Source organism: Rhipicephalus microplus, chromosome 5 (assembly GCF_043290135.1).
Source record: "Rhipicephalus microplus isolate Deutch F79 chromosome 5, USDA_Rmic, whole genome shotgun sequence".
NCBI lineage: Eukaryota > Metazoa > Arthropoda > Arachnida > Ixodida > Ixodidae > Rhipicephalus > Rhipicephalus microplus.
Window position 1 is genome coordinate 59242313 of NC_134704.1, and position 24161 is coordinate 59266473.

General features: G+C 46.7%; 1 protein-coding gene and 1 pseudogene across 2 annotated transcripts; both read right to left on the minus strand.

Moving 5' to 3' along the window:
* Positions 1-9045: 9045 nt before the first annotated feature.
* LOC119174492 (very long chain fatty acid elongase AAEL008004 pseudogene) lies at positions 9046-10512 on the minus strand (annotated as a pseudogene). Its single transcript, XR_012895367.1, has one exon. The product of XR_012895367.1 is annotated as a very long chain fatty acid elongase AAEL008004 pseudogene (transcript).
* Positions 10513-20337: 9825 nt separating this feature from the next.
* LOC119173848 (very long chain fatty acid elongase 4) lies at positions 20338-22541 on the minus strand. Its single transcript, XM_037424630.2, has one exon. The coding sequence runs from the start codon at positions 22218-22220 to the stop codon at positions 21387-21389; it is 834 nt and encodes a 277-aa protein (XP_037280527.2). The 5' UTR covers positions 22221-22541; the 3' UTR covers positions 20338-21386.
* Between the last annotated feature and the right edge of the window lie 1620 nt (positions 22542-24161).

A 24161-nucleotide genomic window follows, 5' to 3' on the forward strand; every position in this document is an offset into this window, starting at 1 on the left:
CGTGTTCGGCTGGGTTGAGTCATCGGTCGGGGACGGCCCTCGTACAGTCTCGCGCCTCTCCCCCGCCTTCGCTGCGTATCGCGCCGACGAAATGACGAAACCTTCTGGAATGTCGCGCTGAAGGTATTTAACCGAGCAGCGGAGATGAGATCATCAGGAGAAGACGGAAGTTAGCGCAAGAGCGCGTAGGGTATCCCGCCGTGTAGTCGGCGAAGGTTTTGTCCGTGGAGACAAAGCAGGAGAAGAAGATGATTTCCACTTGAGGGGTGACGACTCGAGCTACAGGCAAGAGTGGGTGTTTACCGCTATCGAGCGAAGACGCGTGGCGACAGCTGCGTGTGTGAAGCCGACGTGTTCGGGCGAAGAAGTTTGAAGCTTGGAGAGTGGCCAATTGAAGACGCGAGGCTTCCTGGAAGAGAAACTTCGAGGGCGCGGAACGACAACAACGCTGGACTTTGAGTGAGTGATTCTCGGAAGAGTATCATCCAGACTTTTGTTCCAAGAACTTTGGACTGGATAGGTTTTCTATCTTTTTAGTCTTTAAGTGTCTTGGTTGTTCAATGCATGCGACTGCATTGTAGTGCGTATCGTTGTCTGTGTCCGTTGTTTTGAGTGTGGCTGATTGTACTGTGTAGTACAATGTTTGATTGGGGACGTATTGTATGTAACTATTGTGGAGTGTGCATTCTTGTGTAGGGTTTTCGATCTGCCATTTTCGAGAATATAATATTTGTTTTGTTTATCAACGCTCGGCTCTGACTTGTTCTTTGGGCCACAGCCGGCGTCCGCTGGCACGCCAAAAAGGACCACTGCTAAATTGTCCACGCTTTCGTGGTGCGGTTCAGGGGGCCGATACTTCGGCCCTTGGAATTAGCCCGGCGATCGCCTCCCTAATTAACGGGACTGTGTGACAATTAATCTGGCGTCCGCGACACAGGACCTTTTGGTGCACAGTGTGTACAAAGTAGTGAGAAAGAGCCTCGAGTTGTTGATAGTGCTATCGGAACGATTTGGTGTGTTGTTCAGTGTTCTCGTTAACGAGTGCAGGGGAGTGCTCCGGTAGACTCATTTAGGCAGGTACTTTTTGCACGCGGCAAGGTTTTATTTGCGAGACACCATGGATCTCGAAAAGTTAGTAGCTCTTGGTGAGAAGATGGGTCTTTCTGGCGCCGAACTACGGAAGTGGGTCACCCAGAAGGAAAAAAAAGAAAAAGAGAGTGCCTAAGAAGAAAAGGCAGCTGAGCTGGAAAAAGAAAGGTTGGCGGTCGAAAGAGCCAAAGCGGAAAAAGAAGCTGAGTTGGAGAGAGAGAGGTTGGCAGCTGAGAGAGCGAAAGAAGAAAGATAGCAGCAATTGAAATTGGAGCTCGAGAGAGAAAAGTTGGCAGCTGAAAGGGCGAGTGAAGAAAGAGAAGCAAAGGAGCGACAGCTGAAAGAAGAAAGAGAGGCAAGGGAGCGACAGCTGAAAGAAGAAAGAGAGCAGCAATTGAAGTTGGAGCTGGAGAAAGAAAGACTGGCAGCTGAGAGGGCGAAAGAAGAAAGAGAGGAAAGGGAAAGGCAGCGACAACACGAGATAGAACTCGAGCGGCTCCGTTTGCAACAGCGAAGTGAAACTCCCGTCCAAGCTAGAGTTGAAGGCAGCGAACGGGAAGATCATGGCTTCCGCTTGAACCCAAGCAAGCTGCTCGTAGCGTTTGATGAAAGGAAGGACGACCTTGACGCGTACCTTCACAGATTTGAGACGATTGCAAGGAGCCAAAATTGGCCGGGACATCAATGGGCAACTGCTTTGAGTACTTGCTTGAGTGGTGAAGCGCTCAGTGTGTACGGTAGGCTGACGCCGACCGATGCAGCCAACTATGCAAAGGTGAAAACTGCTTTGCTGAAGCGATTTAGATTTACTGTGGAAGGATTCCGGGACAGATTTCGGACAGGAAAGCCAGCTGACGGTGAGACGGCTACACAGTATGCTGCCCGACTTTGCCATTATTTCGACAGATGGATTGAACTTTCAGGGACAGCACAGGAGTACGATGAGCTTAGAGAGCTCCTAATTAGAGAACAATTTCTTACTAGTTGCCACCCAAGCCTGTCGCTGTACTTGAAAGAGAGGAGAGCTAAGTCACTTGAAGACATGCTTGAATTGGCTGATCGATTCCTGGAAGCGCAAGGTGGAACTAATTTGGCCAGGGTCAAAAAGGAGTGTCCTGAAGATTCGAAGAAATCGGCTCCCGAAGAAAAGACGCGTGCACCAGAGAGCACTCCGCGTTGTTTTCTGTGTAACCGAGTGAATCATCACGCGAAAAACTGTCGAACGATCTTTACGAGCCCTACGGCGGTAAAATGCTTTAAGTGTGGTCAGACTGGGCACAAAGCAGACGCATGTCGAAACGAAGCGAGTCAAACTCACCAGGTATCCTGTCTGCAAGCGGCACCGAGATCTAATAATAATGCCGTCACCGATGGATTCGTAGAGTTGAAGAATGGGGAGAAAATTCCTATTGTGGGTTCTGTAATGTCCAAACAGCCAACCGGTGTTACGAAGGGAATGCCAACGCTGCCTGGAAAGGTTGCAGGCAAGAAGACTACCGTTCTAAGAGACACCGGTAGCTCCACGGTTATCGTGCGGAGAAATTTGGTACGGGAAAGTGAGTTGACAGGCAGAACGAAACCGGTTTGCCTAATTGACCGTACGGTTCGGATGCTTCCCGAAGCAGAGATTGAGGTGGAAACCCCGTACTTCAGCGGGAAGGTTACCGCTCTATGTATGACGACCCCCCTTTACGACCTTGTCATCGGAAACATCGCCGGGGCGTGAGGACCGAATGATCCGGAATGTTTGGGAGAAGACCCTAAGATAGAGCCCTCGCCAACCCAGGGACCGCGAGATACAGTGGAGGAGCAGCCCGTGACGGATCTCACTAGAGCCCAAGGCGAAGCCGCGGCGCAAGAGACAGTGAATGGGAAGATGATTGTGTTGAATGAGTTCACGGGCCGAGCAACTGGACTTACGTCGGCACGACCTCAACCGACCGACAGTGTAAAGGAGACGGAGTTGGCCAGCCGGGCAAAATGTAGAGACATGATAAAGCTGGTAAATAAACAGACAGGACCCGTCGAATGTTATGACCCATTAACGGTGTCGGAAGTGACAACGATGGCTGAGACGACGCCTCAGATATCGTCGTTGGAAAGGGCTCACCGAAAGAGAACGTGGAAACACAAGAAGAGATCGAGCGAGCGAGCACCGCAAGAAAGGGCGCAAGCGCCGCGCAAAGTACACAGGATAAGTGCTGAAGTCGAATCAGAATGTGTTTGGCAGTGTTGAGTGCCATATGTTGTGTTAATGTTGTGTTATCTTGTGTCGCAAGTGTCGACGTGTTTGTGCTGTGATGTATAATGTTGTATAATTGTGGTAAACACAGAACTTTGTTCGTTTGTATTGTTTGGAATGTGTGATGAAGCGTTGTACTCATGGACCTGCGGTTATATTTCACGTGTGTGAGATTGAATTGTAATATCCAATCGTATTGAGTGATATATTGTGAATGTGACGTGTCATGAGCGAAGGACTATGTTACAGTCTTTGAGAGTGTGGGGGCTGTTCGCGCTCGTTTGTGTGGTTTTGAATATTATGAGATAATATTCCTAAAGTGGGGGGCAGTGTCACAGAACGAGCGCTCAAAATTGGCGCGCCGCCAAATTCTTGCGATAACGCGCCTGAATGACGCCGCGAGGTCAAGGGAAAAAAGAAAACAAACATCTAAAGGCTCCCAGGGCGCGCGACGCTCTCCCCTCGGAAGCGTGGCTTCGCCGATGAACCTCCTCACCCCACAGCGGCGGCTGGGCAAGCACTGGAAAGTTCTAGAAGGAAAGGGGCGTGTTCGGCCGGGTTGAGTCATCGGTCGGGGACGGCCCTCGTACAGTCTCGCGCCTCTCCCCCGCCTTCGCTGCGTATCGCGCCGACGAAATGACGAGAACCTTCTGGAATGTCGCGCGGAAGGTATTTAACCGAGCAGCGGAGATGAGATCATCAGGAGAAGACGGAAGTTAGCGCAAGAGGGCGTAGGGTATCCCGCCGTGTAGTCTGCGAAGGGTTTGTCCGTAGGGACAAGGCAGAAGAAGTGAGGTTTCCTGGAAGAGAAACTTCGAAGGAGGAGACGGAAGTTAGCGCCAGAGTGCGTAGGGATTCCGCTGTGTAGTCGGCGAAGGTTTTGTCCGTGGAGACAAAGCAGGAGAAGAAGATGATTTCCACCTGAGGGGTGACGACTCGAGCTACAGGCAAGAGTGTGTGTTTACCGCTATCGAGCGAAGACGCGTGGCGACAGCTGCGTGTGTGAAGCCGACGTGTTCGGGCGAAGAAGTTTGAAGCTTGGAGAGTGGCCAATTGAAGACGCGAGGCTTCCTGGAAGAGAAACTTTGAGGGCGCGGAACGACAACAACGCTGGACTTTGAGTGAGTGATTCTCGGAAGTGTATCATCCAGACTTTTGTTCCAAAAACTTTGAACTGAATAGGTTTTCTTTCCCTTTAGTCTTTAAGTGTCTTGGTTGTTCAATGCATGCGACTGCATTGTAGTGCGTATTGTTGTCTGTGTCCGTTGTTTTGAGTGTGGCTGATTGTACTGTGTAGTACGTTGTTTGATTGGGGACGTATTGTATGTAACTATTGTGGAGTGTGCATTCTTCTGTAGGGTTTTCGATCTGCCATTTTCGAGAATATAATATTTGATTTGTTTATCAACTCTCGGCTCTGACTTGTTCTTTGGGCCACAGCCGGCGTCCACTGGCACGCCAAAAAGGACCACTTCTAAATTGTCCACGCTTTCGTGGTGCGGTTCGGGGGGCCGATGCTTAGGCCCTTGGAATTAGCCCGGTGATCGCCTCCCTAATTAACGGGACTGTGTGACACCTTCCAATCCTGTGGTATTGCAGAAGTTTCCAGAGACTGTGAAAAAATCTTAGATAGAATTATAGCGGATAACATTTCAGTATTTTTTAAGAATTTGGGGTTAATACCATCATCTCCGGGGGAGGAAGGTTTCAGATTCCTTATCAATTTGGCAACACCCACCCAGTCTATGATTAATGGATCCATGGGTAAATAATTGCAGGCAGGGAAAGGGGACAAACAGTATGGCGTACAGGTCACAAATACCGACGAAATACCGTATTTAAGGCTTCTCAGCACATTTCACTTGGGATCATACAGTCGTCTTCAGACATCAGTTCAATTTTCTTTTCACTTTTTCCGTTGATGGTTAGCCAAAATCTACGGGGATTAGTTCTAAGCATAGAAGGGAGGGTAACTTCAAAGAAAGAACGCTTAGCCTCGGCAAGCGCGTGCGCATATTCATCGGCTGATTCATTGTACGCAGCCCATCGGTCAGTTGACCTCGAGCATTTGGCTTTCCGAAAAAGGCACTGCTTTTTATTGCGTAGTCGCTTTAGGGTCGGTGTGAACCACGGGGATTGAACAGTATTCGTAATTCTACGCAGTGGTACATAGTGGTCTATTAACTCAGACACCTTGGATTTGAACCGATGCCGGTTTTCGTCTACAGAACACTGATCAAAGTTTTGAAACAGTTCTTCGGTGAATATTTCAAGCTCCCTATTTATTGCAGCATAGTCTGCACGTTTATAGTCTCTGAATGTTTTGGAGGTTTTCTGTCGTCTGGAATTCCTGTTGGGAATAGTAAAGTGGATTGCTGAATCGTCACTGAGACCAGGTATCACAGAAAGGGATGTAACAAGATCTGGGTGAGTTGTGAGGACTAAGTCTAGAATAGTTGAGCTGGTAGTAGTAACACAGGTCAGGTACTTGACAAGTTGTATTAGATTGAAATCTGAGCACACACTGATAAAAGATGCGTTTTCAGACGAGCTGGAGCTAGCACTTGGTTGGGGTAAACACCAAAAAATATCGGGCAGATTGAAGTCTCCCAGAACAAAGAACACTGCAGCAGGAAATCTAATATGTATCTCATTTAAAACATCATGAAATATCTCGGAAAAGCCTGACGAAGAATTTGGAGGCCGATAGCAGGCACAAAGAATGTAGTCTTTGTGGTGCAGGCGAATGCACACACAAATTAATACTAGTTCAGAAGCGACATTAACTTTGAAAGACACAAATTTATTTGATACCGCAATTAAGACGCCAAAACGGCTACCTCGGTCGTACCGATAAAGAACGTAGTTTTTTGCACCATGCAAAACTTCCCTGCTATCAATTTTCGCTGACAACCAAGTTTCCGTCAGTATGATTACATCTGCCAGGCACGCATGAACAAGGGATAATAATTCGTCACGCTTAATGCAGGAAAACTCACTGCATTGTATGCACTTCCTCACCGGGCTGCTTTTATGCCACGAACCATTGATGCAGAACCCATGCAAACGACGCGCGACCAGAGAATGATATGCGTGACCCGCGTTAGCATTTTATTACAGGCGCACCACGTCTGTCTTCATTTCTCAATCTCTCGGTTATTATTTCCTTTTGATTTCCCTTTCTCTTTTTTCTGTACTCGGTGCCAACTTATCTCGACATTGGAGCGAAAGCTATCAAAGCGGGGCTCTTGATGTCATTCGTATCATTATGCAAGTAGTACGGTAGCTCGCGCTTAATTTACGTTTTCTTCTCTCGCATCGATTGATTGATATGTGGGGTTTCACGTCCCAAAACCACCATATGATTATGAGAGACGCTGTAGTGGAGGGCTCCGGAAATTTCGACTACCTGGGGTTCTTTAACGTGCACCCAGATCTGAGCACACGGGCCTACAACATTTCCGCCTCCATCGGAAATGAAGCCGCCGCAGCTGGGATTCGAACCTGTGACCTGTGGGTCAGCAGCCGAGTACCTATCCACTAGACCACCGCGGCTGGGCGCGCCTGCTGTATAGGAAAATGAGTATTATGCGTCTGGAGCGACGTTATCCTGCTGCCGTCCGTTTCATACACTCCCCAGGTTGCTCAAGTCATACTTCCTTTTCATCGTTAAGGATAGATTCTTGAAATTAATCAAACTCTTTCACGCTAATAGGATGTCTGAGAATAAAAACTCAGTTTCGCCGCAGGGATGGATCATTTATTGTGGTAACAAAAGATTGGGAGGTTATACGCAGCCAGGTTAGCAGCTAACTCCCAGATATTTTCTTTAGCATTCAACCTGGCGTAACCCTATTATGCGCCGGCATGAGGAATCGCGGCCGCTGCTGCAACCACAACAACCTTTATGATGTCTGTAGCACGCAGGTATATCCACGAACTGTCTTGTAGTGAATAGGGCAAGGTGAGGCAAAACACGACATAAATTTGAATATACTGAATGCAGTTCTTTTTTTATTTCACGTGTTACCATGAAACGTCAATAGAAAAGCATTCCTTTGGGTACAAAATATGTGCTACATAAATGTGACCGTGCTACATCTGTTCGAATGGGTATTATAAAAAGAAATAAAAATGCACCATTTTGCCCCAACCTGCGGGGTCAAACGAGGCAGTGTAAAAGAAAAAAAAATCTTTTCACGTGTTGCAGTAGAGCCACTTGAAATTCCCTCCGTGGGCCCTCACGCAGTTTTTTTGAACCCAGCTTTTACTCATTTAATCCAGACAGAACCCAGCTCTCCTTTGCTCCAAACTCCTAGCTTATAAACACCGTCAGTCAATGTGCTAATGTTGTCTTTTGTTACATGCTAGAACATCACTGGTTTTTTTTTTTCACGATTGGAAGGCGTCTATGGTGTGACATGTCTTCTTTGTCTCTTTTTGCCGGTTTAATGCAGAACTGCGAGGGCATTACGGGATATTAAACTTCGTCAGCCGGGTTTTGTGAGGCAATAAATTTCGAAAATTCTATCGCTTGTGATTTTTGAATCTTAGTATAAGAAATGTGTCATTAAAACTCGTTTCCAACATGTGTTTGTGAACGGCTTGTCTTGGAGATTCTTCCCATTTTTTCATGGGCCTCTTGATAGCATTCGTGGGAACGCCGAACAACCTAAATGCAGCGTGAATGGAATAAGTTCTGTCCTTACCACCAATAAGTGCTTTTTCAAGTCAAACTCCTGCCAAGAAGCTCTATATGATATTTTCTTGTACGTCCATACCATTCTAAACAAATAATATAGAATATATGATGCGTGTAAGTAAATGTTTCACTTAATAAGACACTCTCAATGGCAGCTTCATGCCTTTTTGTCACTTTTTGCCCCTCTGGCATGCTCTAAATAAAAAAAAAATGTCTACTTTGGCCCCAGTCACCAAACGAACTAAACTTTTTGTCGTAAGTAGCTAGAAGTTTAAAGTAACACCATAAATACTTACATTGTTGTATTGACGCCGGAGTAGCTTTATGCATGAATCATAAAATTTTGTAGCGCGAAATTTTACGCTTTTTCAAGGGTCACTAACGCACTCACATTATCCGCACAATTTTTCCTGCCTGGACTATGTGAGTAATCATGCGCTTTCACACATAAAAAACGTTGACTAGAGCAAACGCCTATTGCTGAAATAGAGAAACAAATAAAAATATATTTGTGTTCGCTACATAAGTCGGCAAAGTCAAAATGCTGCCTTTTGCCCTGCAACTCATTTTGCCCCGCCTTACTCTACGAGATGGTTTCCTTGTAAATCCGTAGTTTGATCAACCGAGTGACCAGGCCCAGTTGATCAGACTAAGGAGTTCTCATCGGTTGGGTGCATCATCCCCGGATTAGCCTTCTCCCCTCTTCTGAGTGGGCATATGTCTTGTAGAACACGAGATCCCTTCCTTCCAAGCCGCGATAATCAGCTGTCCTCGCACGCTTTCTCTCGTCCATAGGACGTATGACTCGTGCAGGAATGTTATCGAGATGAATTTCATAAGGAACATTGCTATGGCAGGAAAAGCACACTGCGTTTTTTTTGTCCGTGTACATAACTGCTATCGCAGTAACAACAATAAGAACAAAACAAATGGAGAAGCCTCGTGGCACATTGCACTTACCCGTTACGTCTCCAAATGAGAGAGAGAGAAAACAAAGATACGACAACACCCATTCCAGTAAAATCAGAAATATTGACTGATGTTGCCCTTACAGTAGATGATGGCACGGCCCATAGTTCAGAACAGCGAGCAAGATCTGTCCTAAGACAGCTGTGGCCGTTTCTTGATGATGTACACAGCGGCTTGAAGGTGAGGGAACACATTTAGCTAAAAATGTTCATGCGCAATTTGTGCGTGTCTGGTGTGAATCAGTTGGCTGATAGACTCTCTCTTATTTCAGCTAGTGGACAAGAGCACAACGTATAATTTCAGATGAATTCTTCTGAAATACACATTGAGCAGGATAATGCGTTCGCGCTTATCATGAACAGGTATCAGCAGAGGCACAACTTCTAATAATAATACGCCATTCTCACACATTCTCTCAGCCTTGTTTGACTTTACCATCGACCAACGACGTTTCCTTGTTGGCGCCCTTTTTCAGCATGTACGTCTGGACGTAGAAATTTATGAACAATACGAGTCCGAGCAGTAGCTGCACGACACCAAACATCGCCAGTGGCCTTGGATAGCCGCAGTCATAGAATATCGGAATAGAATTGTGCACAACGATGAACACGAATTGTGCAATCTGCAGGCTTGTCAGGTACTTCTTCCACCACAGATACGGTCGCACTGACGGCCCGAGGGCCGCCAAGAAGTAGTACGTGTACATAATCACGTGCACAGCCTGGTTTATGAGCACTGCCAGTAGTGCCTGGCCCTCGTTACCGAAGTTCAGCCACACCCAGCCGCTGAGCACCACGAGGAAGTGATGGATGACGTGGAGGGCCGATATCTGCGAGAACTTCTTGCGGGCCACGAAGAAGAACGTGTCGAGGAAGTCGGCGATGCGGACGTACAGGTACCACCAGTTCAGCTCCGCTTCCTCCGCAGAGGGCCCGTCCCTGTTGATGCCCTGACAGAAGAAGCTGTAGCCGCCGCCGAAGTAAGTTGCTCTGGCGTACCGGTAACAGAAGTAGGCGTTAACCAACGCCGTCATGGCGTTGTAGGTCAGGATCGCGCTTCGAAGCTTGTATGGTTCACGATTCTTCATCCATCGGGGGCCACCGATCTTGGCCAGGTACACGTAGGCAAACAGAAGCGGGATGATGAGGCGCCCCTCGGTCACCACGCCCCATCTTTCTATCCTGGGGTCTCGGAAAGACCACACGTAATGGTACATGTCACGTAGAGATGCTATATATGTTAATGCGGACGTCGCCATGTAGATTTGCGTGTGAATGCAACTTGTCAAACGCCACGTGTGGTCTTACACGAGGTTTGGTGGTGACTGCAATTGCTGCGAGGCGTGGGAAGGTCTGTCGTGGGCCGTTGTCTCGTAGTGTGGTCTTCTAGTGAGAGGTCTCTGCGAAATGTCGAGCTGTCTTGCGGTTCCTTCACGTGCCTGAGCCCGGTGTAGGTGTACGGATAGACGAGACGTACTTAATGCAGGAAAACTCACTGCATTGTATGCACTTCCTCACTGGGCTGCTTTTATGCCACGAACCGTTGATGCAGAAGCCATGCAAATGAGGCGCGACCAGAGAATGATATGCGTGATCCACGTTAGCATTTTATTACAGGCGCACCACGTCTGTCTTCATTTCTGAATCTCTCGGCTATTATTTCCTTTTGATTTCCCTTTCTCTTTTCTGTACTCGGTGCCAATTTATCTCGACATTGGAGCGGAAGCTATAGAAGCGGGGCTCTTCATGTCATTCGTATCCTTATGCAAGTGGTACGGTAGCTCACGCTTAATTCACGTTTTCCTCTCTCGCATCGATTGCTTGATATGTGGGGTTTCACGTCCCAAAACCACCATATGATTATGAGAGACGCTGTAGTGGAGGGCTCCGGAAATTTCTACCACCTGGGGTTATTTAACGTGTACCCAGATCTGAGCACATGAGCCTACAACATTTCCGCCTCAATCCGCATCGTTAACGCGTTTAGAAAATTATATTCATGAAAATGTGAATGGCCTAGCACAACAAAACAGGCGATTACGTCAGGTCTTTGCCACGTTACGCAGCGAGCGTTGTAGTATAGGCGTTAATGTAAGAGTTCTGGCGAGAGGAAAAAGAATGCGATCGACACGGTTTGGGTGGATCCGTGAAACACATTCAATACGCACGCGAGGATTTTCCGGTGGAAAAAAAATAAAGTGGCCGTGGTCAAGGAAAAAATCGGGAAAGAACAAAAAAAAAGAGAGATTCTTGCAGTACAAACGTTTATAGTTGGCTTTCCTTCATCTCTCGCTACATTGTGAACGTGTTTCCCGAAAGTCCGCCGTATTGGTTATTTGCTGAGTTAGCGGCAATGAAAAGAGGGAAGAAAGGTCCTGGAAACTGTGGCATACTCCCACGCTGGGGTATTGGCCAAGAACTGGGTAGCTCTGATGAAATACTGTTAATCTGTTAGCTTACGTTTTTTTAAACTAATGAGAGAGCAACGCCAAAATTTAAATCAGAAATCGACAATTACAAATAACGGATATAGAAAATAAAGCGGATGGTTTCTGAAACAATAATAAACAATTGAATGAAGAAAGCAGTTTGGAAAAAAGCTATTTAGGAGTAATAATATTTTCTACAGTCTATATCTCTTTGAAGTTTTGGTAAACTCCTGCAAGGCATCGCTAACTTTCCCGACACTGAATCCTAGGGACAAAGCCCCCCCAAATAAAGTACATTTGGAGCGTTTAACTCCGATCTTACGAGACGGAAGACAGCATCTAATGTGATTTTGCGCAATTCAGCGTATCTTTTTACAATATATCAGATAATGGTCTGTTGTCTCAGGGACTCCACAAAAACCAGCAATTAGGGGAAGCAGCCAGATCAGCTCTGTGTAAATAAAAATTGAGATATCACTTGAATCACAATGTGTTGCACTACGTCTTCTCTTGCAACAACAAGAGGAGAAACCTGCCAAGTTGCCTATACCAAGCTATTTTGTTTAACAGACATAACCCTCACCACTGGAACTGAATGTTCAACAGGAAAAATATACTCGTTGCACACATACATTTTGTCATTTTGACGGGTGGAAGCATGGATGGACTGATTGACGCATGTACGGACGCATGGACGGAAACACAGGTGGACCGATGGACGTACGTATGGACAGACTCATGGGCGCATGGGTAGATGTATCGGTGGACGGAAGCACGGACAGACGCACGGATGGAAGGAAGCACGGACGGAGAGACCAACGAGCGCGTGGGCGCCCCACAAGTACTTCGGCTGCAGAAACTGAGACGGCGGAAGCAAATTCTTGTAGTTACAGCCTTGATCACCCAAGCACGCGCAATCGGACGATCGACATCCGCGATACAAAAATACAGAGCACGAAGAAACGTGACCGGCGTCCAGCTGCTGTGGTTGAGTAGCCTTCTCCGCCCGTGCTATTATGTCATCAAGGTAATCCTGTAAAAAAAGTTTTAGATTTACAGCAGTTAATAATATTATATCTCAGGCTCTGCGTCACGAAGCCACGATATCATGATGAGAAACGCCGTAGTGGAGGGCTCCGGACATTTTGGCTGTTTGGTGTTCTTTAACGGGCCACCGACATCGCGCAGTGGACAGGCATCTGGCAGTTCACCTCCACCTAATGCGACCCCCGCGGCTGGGATCGAACCCGCGACCTTCTGGTCAGACGGCGAGCACCATAACCAGTGTTCCAGCGAGGCGGACGAATTAAAATAAACATTCCCTTGCCCTGCAGGTCTCCCCAACCAACATTCTCCTGAGTGCTCCTTTTAGGGGCGAAGCAGGCACAGGGGATGCGATATGAGAGATAACGGTACTCGGAGTGTTCACTAGATGAACGCACGGATAGGCGGACAGACAGACTAGAAAACGGATGGACGGATGGACACACGGACAGACGAATGGGCGCATGGATGGACGCATGAATGGTCGTGCGGATGGACGGAAGCAAGAACGAACGGAGGGACGCAAGCACGGACGGGCTGACGGGGACTCTTTATAATAATATCTTCACCCGCGGGCTTCTTCGACAAGAGGTCGTCGTCACGCCAAACGAGATTGTCACGATGTGACTCGAAAATGTCGTCACGTATATACGACGAGATCGTCATGAAGTAGCGACATCTTTGCCTTGTATCGCGATATCTCCGGCATGTGATGGAACGCTTGCCGCGTGGAGGCTGTAAGTAAATCTTTGTGAAGTTTCTTTTCAGCCTCTCCATGCTCGCTCCGCGTCCTCCACCCCGGGTCTCCGGTGCCTGCAACGGCTGGTCGGAACACACATCATGGTGCACGGACGTCTACAACCCTTCGCTTCCATAGAAATGCGACCGCCGCGCCCCGAACCCAACCAATGATCGACTTTCGGGTCGCCAGTTGAGCACCGCGGCCAAAAAGGCCCCAGCGGCGACCGGTTCATGCGGAAATTCACTCGTGCTTCCCTGTCACTTGTTATAGGAGCAACGTGTCCTCCCACCAACACACCTCGCTAAGAATGAATGGCCCCGCCGCGGTGGCCTACTGACTAAGGTATTCGGCTGCTGACCCGCTGGTCGCGGGATCGAATCCCGGCTGCGGTGGCTGCATTTTAGATGGAGGCAATAATTTCGTAGGTCCATGTGCTCTGACTTGGATGCACGTTAAAGAACCCCAGGTGGTCGATATTTCTGGAGCTCTCCGCTACGGCGTCCCTTATAATCATATGGTGGTTTTGGGACGTGAAACCCCATGGCACATATCAAATCATAAGTAAGATCTGTCGCTCTGTGTGCCAGAGCAGATTATATACCCAATGGCGTTTGTAAAACCACAAAATCAAACTACATTACCATATCAACGGACCTTCATGCGTTAGCGGGCTTCACCGAAAACGCTCGCGCAAGGACAGCAACAATAGCGATACAAACACACTTAGCGTCTATACGAAGGCCTAATGCTATGTTCATCGTCGCAAACGTATACCTGTGGTGCGGCAGTAAGAAAGGCGTAAGGGCTCGCGAGACAACTATATGAACAGCGATACCTTTCAGCGTCAGCATTTCTCGGCATATAACAAATATTTCAATGAGTGCACCACTCTGATCAAAATGCCTCCGTTTGGTTTTTGTTTCTTTGTAGCTGGCTTGCTATTTATTTATTAAGTGCGATAGCGTTAAATAGCTTGCTTCGCAGAAATTTCGGCGTCGGTGTTGGCGTCGTTGGTTGTGAGCCAAAAATCAAAATGTTAGGCGTACCAAAAAAAAAATTGAGAATGATGCAAATAAAATAAATAATAAAAAAATGGCAGCATATCCACGGAATGAATGATGGAGAGTGGGGCGAAGCATTCGTCCGTGTATGCGTCCGTCTGTGTGACCGTCCATGCGTCTGTTCGTGCGCCCGTCCCTGCGTTCGTTCATGCATCCGCCCCTGCGTCCGTTCATGCGTCCATCCATGCATCTGTCTGTGTGTCCGTTCGTCCATATATTCAACACTCCAAGTCCCACCATCTCGCATCTTTTTATCATATATTCCCCATATAGAAGCACCGCCATTCAGTGAACATTCCAAGGACTAAACGAGAGGTGGCACACGCACACTTTCTTACGGCTTGCGCTTCGTGTCTACTTCCCACCTTCAACCACCTTGAGTTCATGGTATATACTAGTTCACTGTATTCATGGCACTGCGGCCCAATGCTCACTAAACCTTTCTAAAACCAAGGAGGTTACGCCCAGCGAGTGTAACGTAGCAACCTTTCCCTGTCAGATAGTGCTCAATGTACATGCCAGTGGCTGCTAATGTGAAATGAGAGACAGGAGGATTCAGCTTTTAATTTCTTACGGCTTGCGCTTCGTATCTGCTTCCCCCCTTTAACCACCTCGAATTCATTCATGGTATATACTAGTTCATTGTATTCATGGCCCCGCGGCTCAACGCTCGCTAAACCTTTCTAAAACTAAGGAGGTTACCCCCAGTGAGTATAATGTAGCAACCCTTTCTTGTCCGATAGTGCTCAATGTACATGCCAATGGCTGCTAATGGGGATCGCAGCGTGCGCGTTGACTAAAAGCCGAATGCTCCTGTCTCTCATTCTCCATTCGCAGCCATTGGCATGTACATTGAGCACTATTTTTTATTGTTAAACAACGCACAGAAGAAATCTCTCACCGGCACCACCTTGGAGGTCAAATGTTATACCTATTTCGAATATGTGCCACTGGTGGTTACGTACTACGAGGGACGCCCAAGCCCCTAAATATTCTAAGTGAGAGTAGGAACCAAACCAGGGTCTTTCGATTCGAAGTGAGGATCAAATCCGGGTCGTTCGCGTGGCAGGCGGATGTTCTACCACACGGTCACGCGTCTTTTTTTTTTTTTTGCTTTATTGCCTGTTCATAGGCGCGTACATCAAAGCACAAGCAGAACAAAGCAAAGCAGTAACAGTCCGACACAAACTAAAATTCCCTTGGTGCTGCCAAGGGCTCTACCCTCGACAACCCCTCAGGTACAATTTCCCGAGTTTTCTTGTGAATACAGTGAAAGGAACTTTCTCTGCTTGAAAATGCAGTGAAAGTATAGCTTTCATGTTTTACTAACACACGCGTCCTGTATACATTCTTCGCAATGCAACATGAAATATTGCAGTTATTGTGTAAGGTACAAGCAGCCATTGAAATCGGGCGCCAGATAATGTGATTATCATAATGACTTCGTGCTTTAAAACGGGTCACCCGCTACAAAAGGCACAGACGCTGCTCCGCCCGTTCCCTTAAAGGCGCGTAGTGGGCGCATAGCAAGTTCGAAAAGGTTTCATGATAATAAGGGTTGCAGCGCGAGCACGAATCTGCTAGAAGAAACAGACGAAAGTCGAGGTACGAAAGGCAAAGAGGACAACACGAGCGCTGCCTCTTTGCCTTCCGTACCTCAACTTTCGTCTGTTTCTTCTAGCACATTCGTGCTCGCGCTGCAACCCTTATTATCATGAATTCAAACCAGCTAGCCCAAATCGCCATTCTTCTTCGAAAAGGTTTGCAGTACGCACTAAAAACGGGATGTCGCTATTGCGTTCAACTTTTAAAAGCGAAGATTTAGGGTCTCGTAATTTTTCTATTGTTTGAGTTGCTGCGCAGATATAGCAATGTGGGTTGCTCGAGTTGTATGAAGGCGACAGCATTAGAGAGCTCGTTTCGCAGAAATTTCGGTGTTGGCGTCGTTTATTGTGAGAGAAAAATCATCTTGACCGCGACCGCACAAAATTGAAAAGCATTCAAATAAAATAAACACTTCCGGTGTTTAAATGATAATCGATACCAGGTTTTCTGCGTGGCAAATAGGTGTTCTACCACGAAGCCACAATATTTGTTTAAACTGCTTTGAAAAAAAAAAACATCCTCCGAATGCCATCTATAGTAGACGTGGTCTCCTTAAAGCGTCATACATTGTGTGGCGTAAGCGTATAATCGCGCCAGGTGTCGAAAGGTGTGAATCGAGCAACGAGAGGGTGTTTTAAAGGCGCACCCGTTACAAAGCGCTTAGGCATATTGAATCATCATCAGAGCGAAACCTTCAAGAAAGCAATCAGCTATGTAGGTTCGCGCGTTGCCCTTCAGATGCTGATTCGCATAAAAAATAGCTACGGCGTAGTGGGCACTTGACAAGTGTGCTTACAATAGGCATTCAACGATACTTCGAAACGGCTTATGTTGCGTACGTGCGCAGTCGTTCGCTTCCCTGCGGCACTGTTGAAGCATGCACCGAGAACCGAAGCGAGCTATCAGCTCTGAAGGTGGTGCGCGTGAGGCTCGATTGCGCTATCGCCGTCTACAGGGTGTTCCATATCATAGAGTTTCCCAATATACACTATAGTGAACTCTTGCGCTAGTGTCTATGGGAGCTGCAACGCATGGCGCTTCAGTGAGCATGGGAATGACGAGTAGTACACACATTTGTCTAATCTTCGTACTTGATTGATTCGTGGGGTTTAACGTCCCAAAACCACCATTTGCTTATGAGAGACGCCGTAGTGGAGGGCTCCGGAAATTTTGACCACCTGGGGTTCTTTGACGTGCACTCAAATCTGAGTACACAGGCCTACAACATTTCCGCCTCCATCGGAAATGCAGCCGCCACAGCCGGGAATCGAACCCGCGACCTGCGGGTCAGCAGCCGAGTACCTTAGCCACTAGACCACCGCGGCGAGGCTAATCTTCGTACTTCTCGCCTGCTTTGGCTCCGTGTGTGTTCGTGTGGCTTGGAGCTGTTTCCTCATAAAAGAAAAATCAGCAAATGTTCAGCGGTTGCGCTTAACCACCTTATTATTTTAGACTTAGCTTTCCAAACCGAGTCACGAAGTTCGAAAGAGTTGAATTTTTCTTTCGAAACAAAACCGAAACCTAGCAATAAACGAAGCCGCAAGCATGATTCGCCACCCGCAAGTACGAAGACTAGGCAACTGTGTGCACTACCCATCGCTCCCACGGTCGCTGAACGATGGCAGCGACAGACTCCCCTCGTGTTAATTTTAGGAAACTCTATGTTCCATATAGCTTGAGCTAAGAGTTTGAGAGTGAAAGGCACTTATCAGGCGAATTGAACAAATGCACACTACTCGCACTAGCCTGTAGGTACTCGGGCTATTTTTGATTTCTCCCGACACTAACTAATTAATAATTTTTAATTACCTATTTTTAAAAAAAATATGGGCTGGAAACCTAAAATATAAACACTGAGATGTAGAGCCCTTTCAGAAACCACCGACTAAATTGTTTCCTGTACGATACGTCTCGCGCTGTTATTTTTTGCACGTTGTGAAGAAAGCCGCGAAACGTGAAAAGAAGCTGTGTGACGGACCACGAGCGCAATGCTATAGTGCTGCTATAGGCTTTCTTTACAACGCGGAAAAAAATAACAGCGCTAGACGTATCGTACAGGAAACAATTTAGTTGGTGGTTTCTGAAAGTGCTCTACATATCAGTGTTCATATCTTGGGTGTCCAGCCCATAAATAAAATAGGTAAATAAGAATTAATAATTAATTAGCATGAGGAGAAATAAAAAAAATAGCCCGAGTACCTACAGGGCTGGTGCGAGTAGTACGAGTTTGGTTCAATTCGCCACTGAAGTGTCTTTCATTTTCAAATTCTTGGCTCAGGTTATGTGGGACACCCTGTATGTTCTTGAAGGTGAAGCTCAAGTGTCCTTCGATTTCGCATATCCGAACACGAATCTTTGCGTCCTCAGGCGGATTGCATAATGCCGTCGGCCGAGTAAATAGAAGTTGCGGCCAACGGAAGGGAGGAGGTATATACATATATTAAACCATCAGCGGTGAAGATATAAATGACTTAATGACCTTGTGGGGTTGATCCACTTGTCTGCTGTGTTGCACTGCTGAAAGGCGGCACGCGAGTGTAAGAAAATATAACTTTACCGAGACTTCGAAACAAAAATAAGCGTAGACCTCTTTCGCGGGGATGTACAGATATCGTCAGGGACAAAAGCTCTGGTAATGAAATCGGAGTGTGATCACTAATATCGGAGGCAAGCACAGAAGTTTGACAAGCTGCCATAGAACCGAAGCTCTTCTTTGTACCTATACTCTATAAAACCGACTGATCCAAGTCGTATACTACAAATGCAGTAAAATACAGTGCTCTAGACAAAAATACTTATTATCAAAGGCACTGCCATGAAATCTAAGCGGGTATACCGTGAAAAGAGAATTTTCAAAAGATTTTGGCACTGTCAAAAAGGTTTTCGCATCCACCAAATAAAACTAAAGATTAGAAAAACTTACTAACCAACCATCTTTCAAATGTGAAATGTACGTAATTGTGTACGGTCGTCGTAACAATGTACACTACATCGGCATATATTGATAATTAATACCGTTTAAAAGCCGACTTTTAGAATGTGGTGCAAGTGCTATCGATTGCAGATTGAACATTGTTTTTTTTTTAGAGGGAAGTTTGGAGGGGAAGAGAAAGTTGTTACAGGTTAACCAGGACTGATTTTGGTTCGCAATGCGACACTCGGGAGCTAAGTTTGCGCGGTTATTGCAGACCATCACCACTCAACGCACCGTCATGTTTACATAACGGTTAGATCCTGACGCTTGGTACAACCTCCGTTGCCAGTGAGTAGGGACAATAGCGAAGAGAATCGACCTGTAAACATTTAACGTGTCGTAAGATATAACTATTTCCTTCAAGTCAGCAATATTCTGGAGACCTATTTTTACTAGGGTAATCACAGTATATCTGAACCATCTGTTTGTCTACTAGATTGCGGCATGCGCAAAGACAGTCTACATTTTTATTGACGACACCTAAATTTTCTGCGCACGCATCTGCCGATTTTTGTTAGGTTTATTCTTGTTTCATTAAACTTCAGTTTTAGACAGCGCTCGTGCTGTGGCCCCGCCGCGGTGGTCTAGTGGCTGATGTACTTGGCTGCTGACCCACAGGTCACGGGATCGAATCCCGGATGCGCGGCTGCATTTTTCGAAAAAGGCGGGAATGTTGAAGGCCCGTGTGCTCAGATTTGGGTGCACGTTAAAGAACCCTAGGTGGTCGAAATACCCGGAGTCCTCCACTACGGCGTCTTTCATAATCATACGGGGGTTTTGGGACGTTAAACCCCACATATCAATCAATCAATGCAAAACAATGACGAAGATAAGTAGACGCACCGCTACGCTCCGCTGACTCGACTTCACAACAAACCAGAGTTGCGTGGGGGGCAGACCACTTGAACAGACGCACCTGGCGTTGCGGTAGACGAAACCTAAAGTGTTTCTCACTTAATACTGTACTGTTATTACCATATATAGATAATACATATTTTCGAGAGAAAAACAAGCATGTTTGCTTTCAAGCGTTGTAAAAAGGAATTCATTAAATCTTGATGCCAAATATAGAACGCAATGGCAGAGCGATGCATACTCTGATGGTTGAATTTGCCCAGGTTTCACTTTTGCCGCATTGTCACGAAAACGTTTTGCAATAAAGTTGGCGTACAAATGAATGAAGCAAGTTCCAATCAAATAATTTCATATTACTTTGTTTCACACTCAGAAAACAAGCGTCGCCAATCTCAAGAACGTGAACCATCCGAAGCAGATCCGAAGCCTGTACTTCCCATAATTCCCATGGGGGTGCAAGCGCCTCTGAAGGAGCTCGCGTAGACACTAGCGCCAAATTCCTCTCTATAGGTGATATTGTATGAAACTCTATGGAAAACTATTTGTGAAACATTTTGTTTTACAGGTCTTAGGTGTTTTTCTTTTCTAGAAATATACACTTTCGCATCGAAAAGATCCAAAAAGAGTTCCAATTATATTTCTTTATTAAATCTGGATATTTCAATGGGTTACAAGAGGTCATACATCTGAGAATCAATTGTGCAGTTCTCTACTGGCAGTGAAAGTCGTGCGTCAAATACTAAAGTAAGGTATTGCCAAATGGCCGTTACGCAAATAATATATAACGCACTACTATAAATGATAATAAAAGTGAGTGATGAACTATTGAGTGTAACAAACTCTGTATACTAATAAATAAAAGCAGCATACAAGGGAGACAAAATACTTCGAGTATTTACAGGTTACGAATACAAGCAATGGTACAGCATAAATAAATCGTGTTGAAACATGCAAGTACAGCAAATCAAACAATGTAGTCCGCACACACTAGCATTACACAGTCGGCAATGTAAACGCAATGCGTGTGGGCCCTGTGCTCATTTGTGTACTGTCCGTACTACACAGGCCAGGTACATGAACTCATGGTTTGCGAATATAAAATATCTATTACCAAGAATTGTATATTCTTTTTGTTTCCTGCCTTCCTGATTTCAGGCAGCTTCTGTCATCGCCATTTTAGATCTAGAGCAGCATGTGCTCTAAATGCATTTGTATATATAATTCTCTGTATTTCACTAAGTGGGTCTTTTTTTTTCCTTTTGGGTATTTCAGCCGCCATGTAGCGCATCATTTCCCGCCACAAGGTGTATATACTATACGCAAGCTGTGACCAGCTGTCGTAAACATGGGCCCTCCTATAGTGGTCACGCTCGTTGGTATCTGCACGACGGCGGCGAGCCATTACGAAGCCATGTCAATATAAGTGATCATCTATGACCACCTGTCACGGACAAACAGTTTTGTCTCACCTGGAGGACCGAAACATAGAACATACGACGAAGATAGGGGCGTTATACACATACCGTAAGAAATGTGATGACAAGTTATCGTCACAGAGCATCATCCACGAAAACAGTTTTTCAACACAGCTAGCGCTGAGGTTCACATTCAGTCTTGAAAGACGCCGCCTAATAAGTAGACACAGTTGCAGATTAACTGGACACTGCGTAGCGTTTCATTGGCCTTTCTCCTTCGACTTTTCGGCCAGTGGTGGTCCGGACCTGCCACCGGCCCTGTAAGTCTTCAAGTAGAAGTTCGTGAACAGGGCAATGCCAAGCACAAGCTGAGCCATCTCGAGGTAGCACAGCCCTTTCGGGTAGGCGCAATCGAAGAACAAAGGTAGGGACGAGTGGGCGCAGACCACCACGAGTTGAGCGATTTGGATGGTGGTGAGGTACTTCTTCCACCAGAGGTACTTCTGCACGCGTGGACCCAGGGCAGTGAGGAAGTAGTAGGTGTACATGATGACGTGCACGAACGCGTTGATGCAAGTGCCCAGCACGGCCTGGCCGTCGCTGCCGAAGTTTAGCCAGATCCAGCCACTGAGCACGATCAGGGCGTGGTGCGACACGTGAAGGTGCGTGATGTGCGAGTACTTCTTTCGGACCACGAAGAACATGGTGTCCGTGAAGTCGGCGATGCGTACCAGAAGGTACCACCAGTTGAGGCTAATGACGGCCATGTCTCGCTCGCGGTCAGTGTCGATTCCCTGGCAGAGGAAACTATAACCACCACCGAAAAGAGTCAGCGGCAACATGCGGTACAGAAAGTAGGCGTTCGCAAGCACGGTGAAGATGTTGTACGCGAGGATAGCTCGCCTGACGTCGTAAGGCTTGCGATCTTTCATCCACCGAGGGCCGCCAACCTTGGCTACGTACACGTACGTGATGACCAGCGGTATGATGAAGCTGCCCCTGGTGATGTTGCTGTTCCATGCGTCTATTCGCGTGTCTCGGAACGACCAGACGTAATCGTAGAGTTCCTTCGGGTACGTGAGCACGGATACCATGGCGCCGCGGTTCAAACTCTTGCAGGGTTTCAAGTAGCCGTTTCGTCCTCGCCGGAGAGCAGCCGGCGCACTTGATCTCCGAACACAGCGTTCAAATAACGTGCACCGTGGCGTGCAGCATCAGCCTGGCAGCCCGACAGGTTCGGTGTTCTCAAAGGACGAAGTGTGGCCTTTGCGCGACGCAGCAACTCGCGCCTGCGTTTTATATACGCTGTAACGGCAGTGCCGTCTTGCGTTCTGGCACAGGTTCAAAAGGGCAAGCGCACTTCGCGCTCACCCAGTATACCCGCGAAAGGCATATGTTACGAATCTCATCGGCCTACCGTTTCTTTACCTCGGTAAAAGCTGTTATCAAATCACGAAAACGACCGTCTGTAGCCCCACGCCACCGACGTCGCCACTGTCACCGCTGTTGTTCGTAACCGCTATCCACGAAAGAGGAAAAAAAAACGAAAATGCTAAAACATTACGCCGGGTAGAAGAGCATCAGTGTTGTCACGACTTTTTTTATAGAAAGTGCATCAGTAGATTTTAAAATTGCCTTTGTGCTTAGTTTTTGCATCACAAATTCAACGCCACTATCAGCAACACACCGTAATGCACTGTAGCTTTCATGAAGCAATGCAAATTGTGATTCTGAGATGGTGTCTCGAAGGTGTCAACCAAACACCATTCAAGACTGATTAAATATACAGCAGTTTCTGATGGCTCTGAGCACATTGAAGCTTCAGTGTTTCAGGCGTGAAAGCTGACCTTCTGAAGAAGAAGGGCGGATTGAGAGTTTGACTGTGTCATTTGCATGAAGGAGCGGGCAAAGCATTTTCCCGAGAGGGGATCAGCTCATGGCCACTGGCAGGGGTGTGCAAAAAGGGGCTCTTACCTCTATCAAGCCACACCAGCCCCTGAACCATAACCAAGCTACACCAGGGCTATCCGACTCGCAAGGTCACGTTCAGCATGGCTTTGCTCCCCCCCAAGACAAAATCGTCCCGATGCCCATGCTCATGGGAAGCACATGGAGAGCAATGGGAGGCCCTAACAGATCTTCTTATAAGATGTTCTTGGAAGTACACAATAAAAATAAGTGCGGTAGAGGTGGTTCTGCGTATCCTCACTCTTTGTATTCGCACCCACAAGATTGCTTTACATCGCCAGTGATTTGATTTGAAACGCTTAAAGAACCCCAGGGGGTTGAAAATTGTAGAGCCATTCACTATAATTATTTACATGCTGGCCGCAAATAGCACAAACACAAGTAAAGGAACATACAAGGACAAGCACAAGCAGCACCAACAACTAAAGTAGACCGGGCGGAAACCTAGACTTAAGTAACAACATACAGACATGCGCGGCCTTCACACAGCCATCTCCTGTCGCCGACGAGAGGTCTCGCAAGTGGTGCCCCCCGTCCTCGGACTCCTGCGACCGTGTTTCCATCTTTCCAATCTCTCCTATCTCTCTTATGTCGTCGCTCGCTGTCCTAGCGCATCTATGTATATATATATATATATATATATATATATATATATATATATATATATATATATATATATATATATATATATATATATATATATATATATATAATCTTTAATCCTATCATTTTAATCTATCCTTACCCCCATCTCTTGTGAGCTACTGTTGAGGTGTCGCACGCTGATGCAGACAGTTACGGGGCTCACGTTTCTCTTCTTTTCCCTCTTATAACCACAATCTCTTCACACAGTCTTACGCTATCTAGGTATCAAACAATCTCTTCTCCTATACGTACATCGCCACCGACGGTTCCCTGATACACCTTTCACCTTTCTTTTTAATGTAATAGGCTTCCATCCACTTACGCGCAGTTTTATACCTACCCATACCTAGAATCTTACTCATTAAAACGTGGTACACACCCGCGCGCTTTACAATGCATAGGCAAGTGCGCAAAGCCATCCT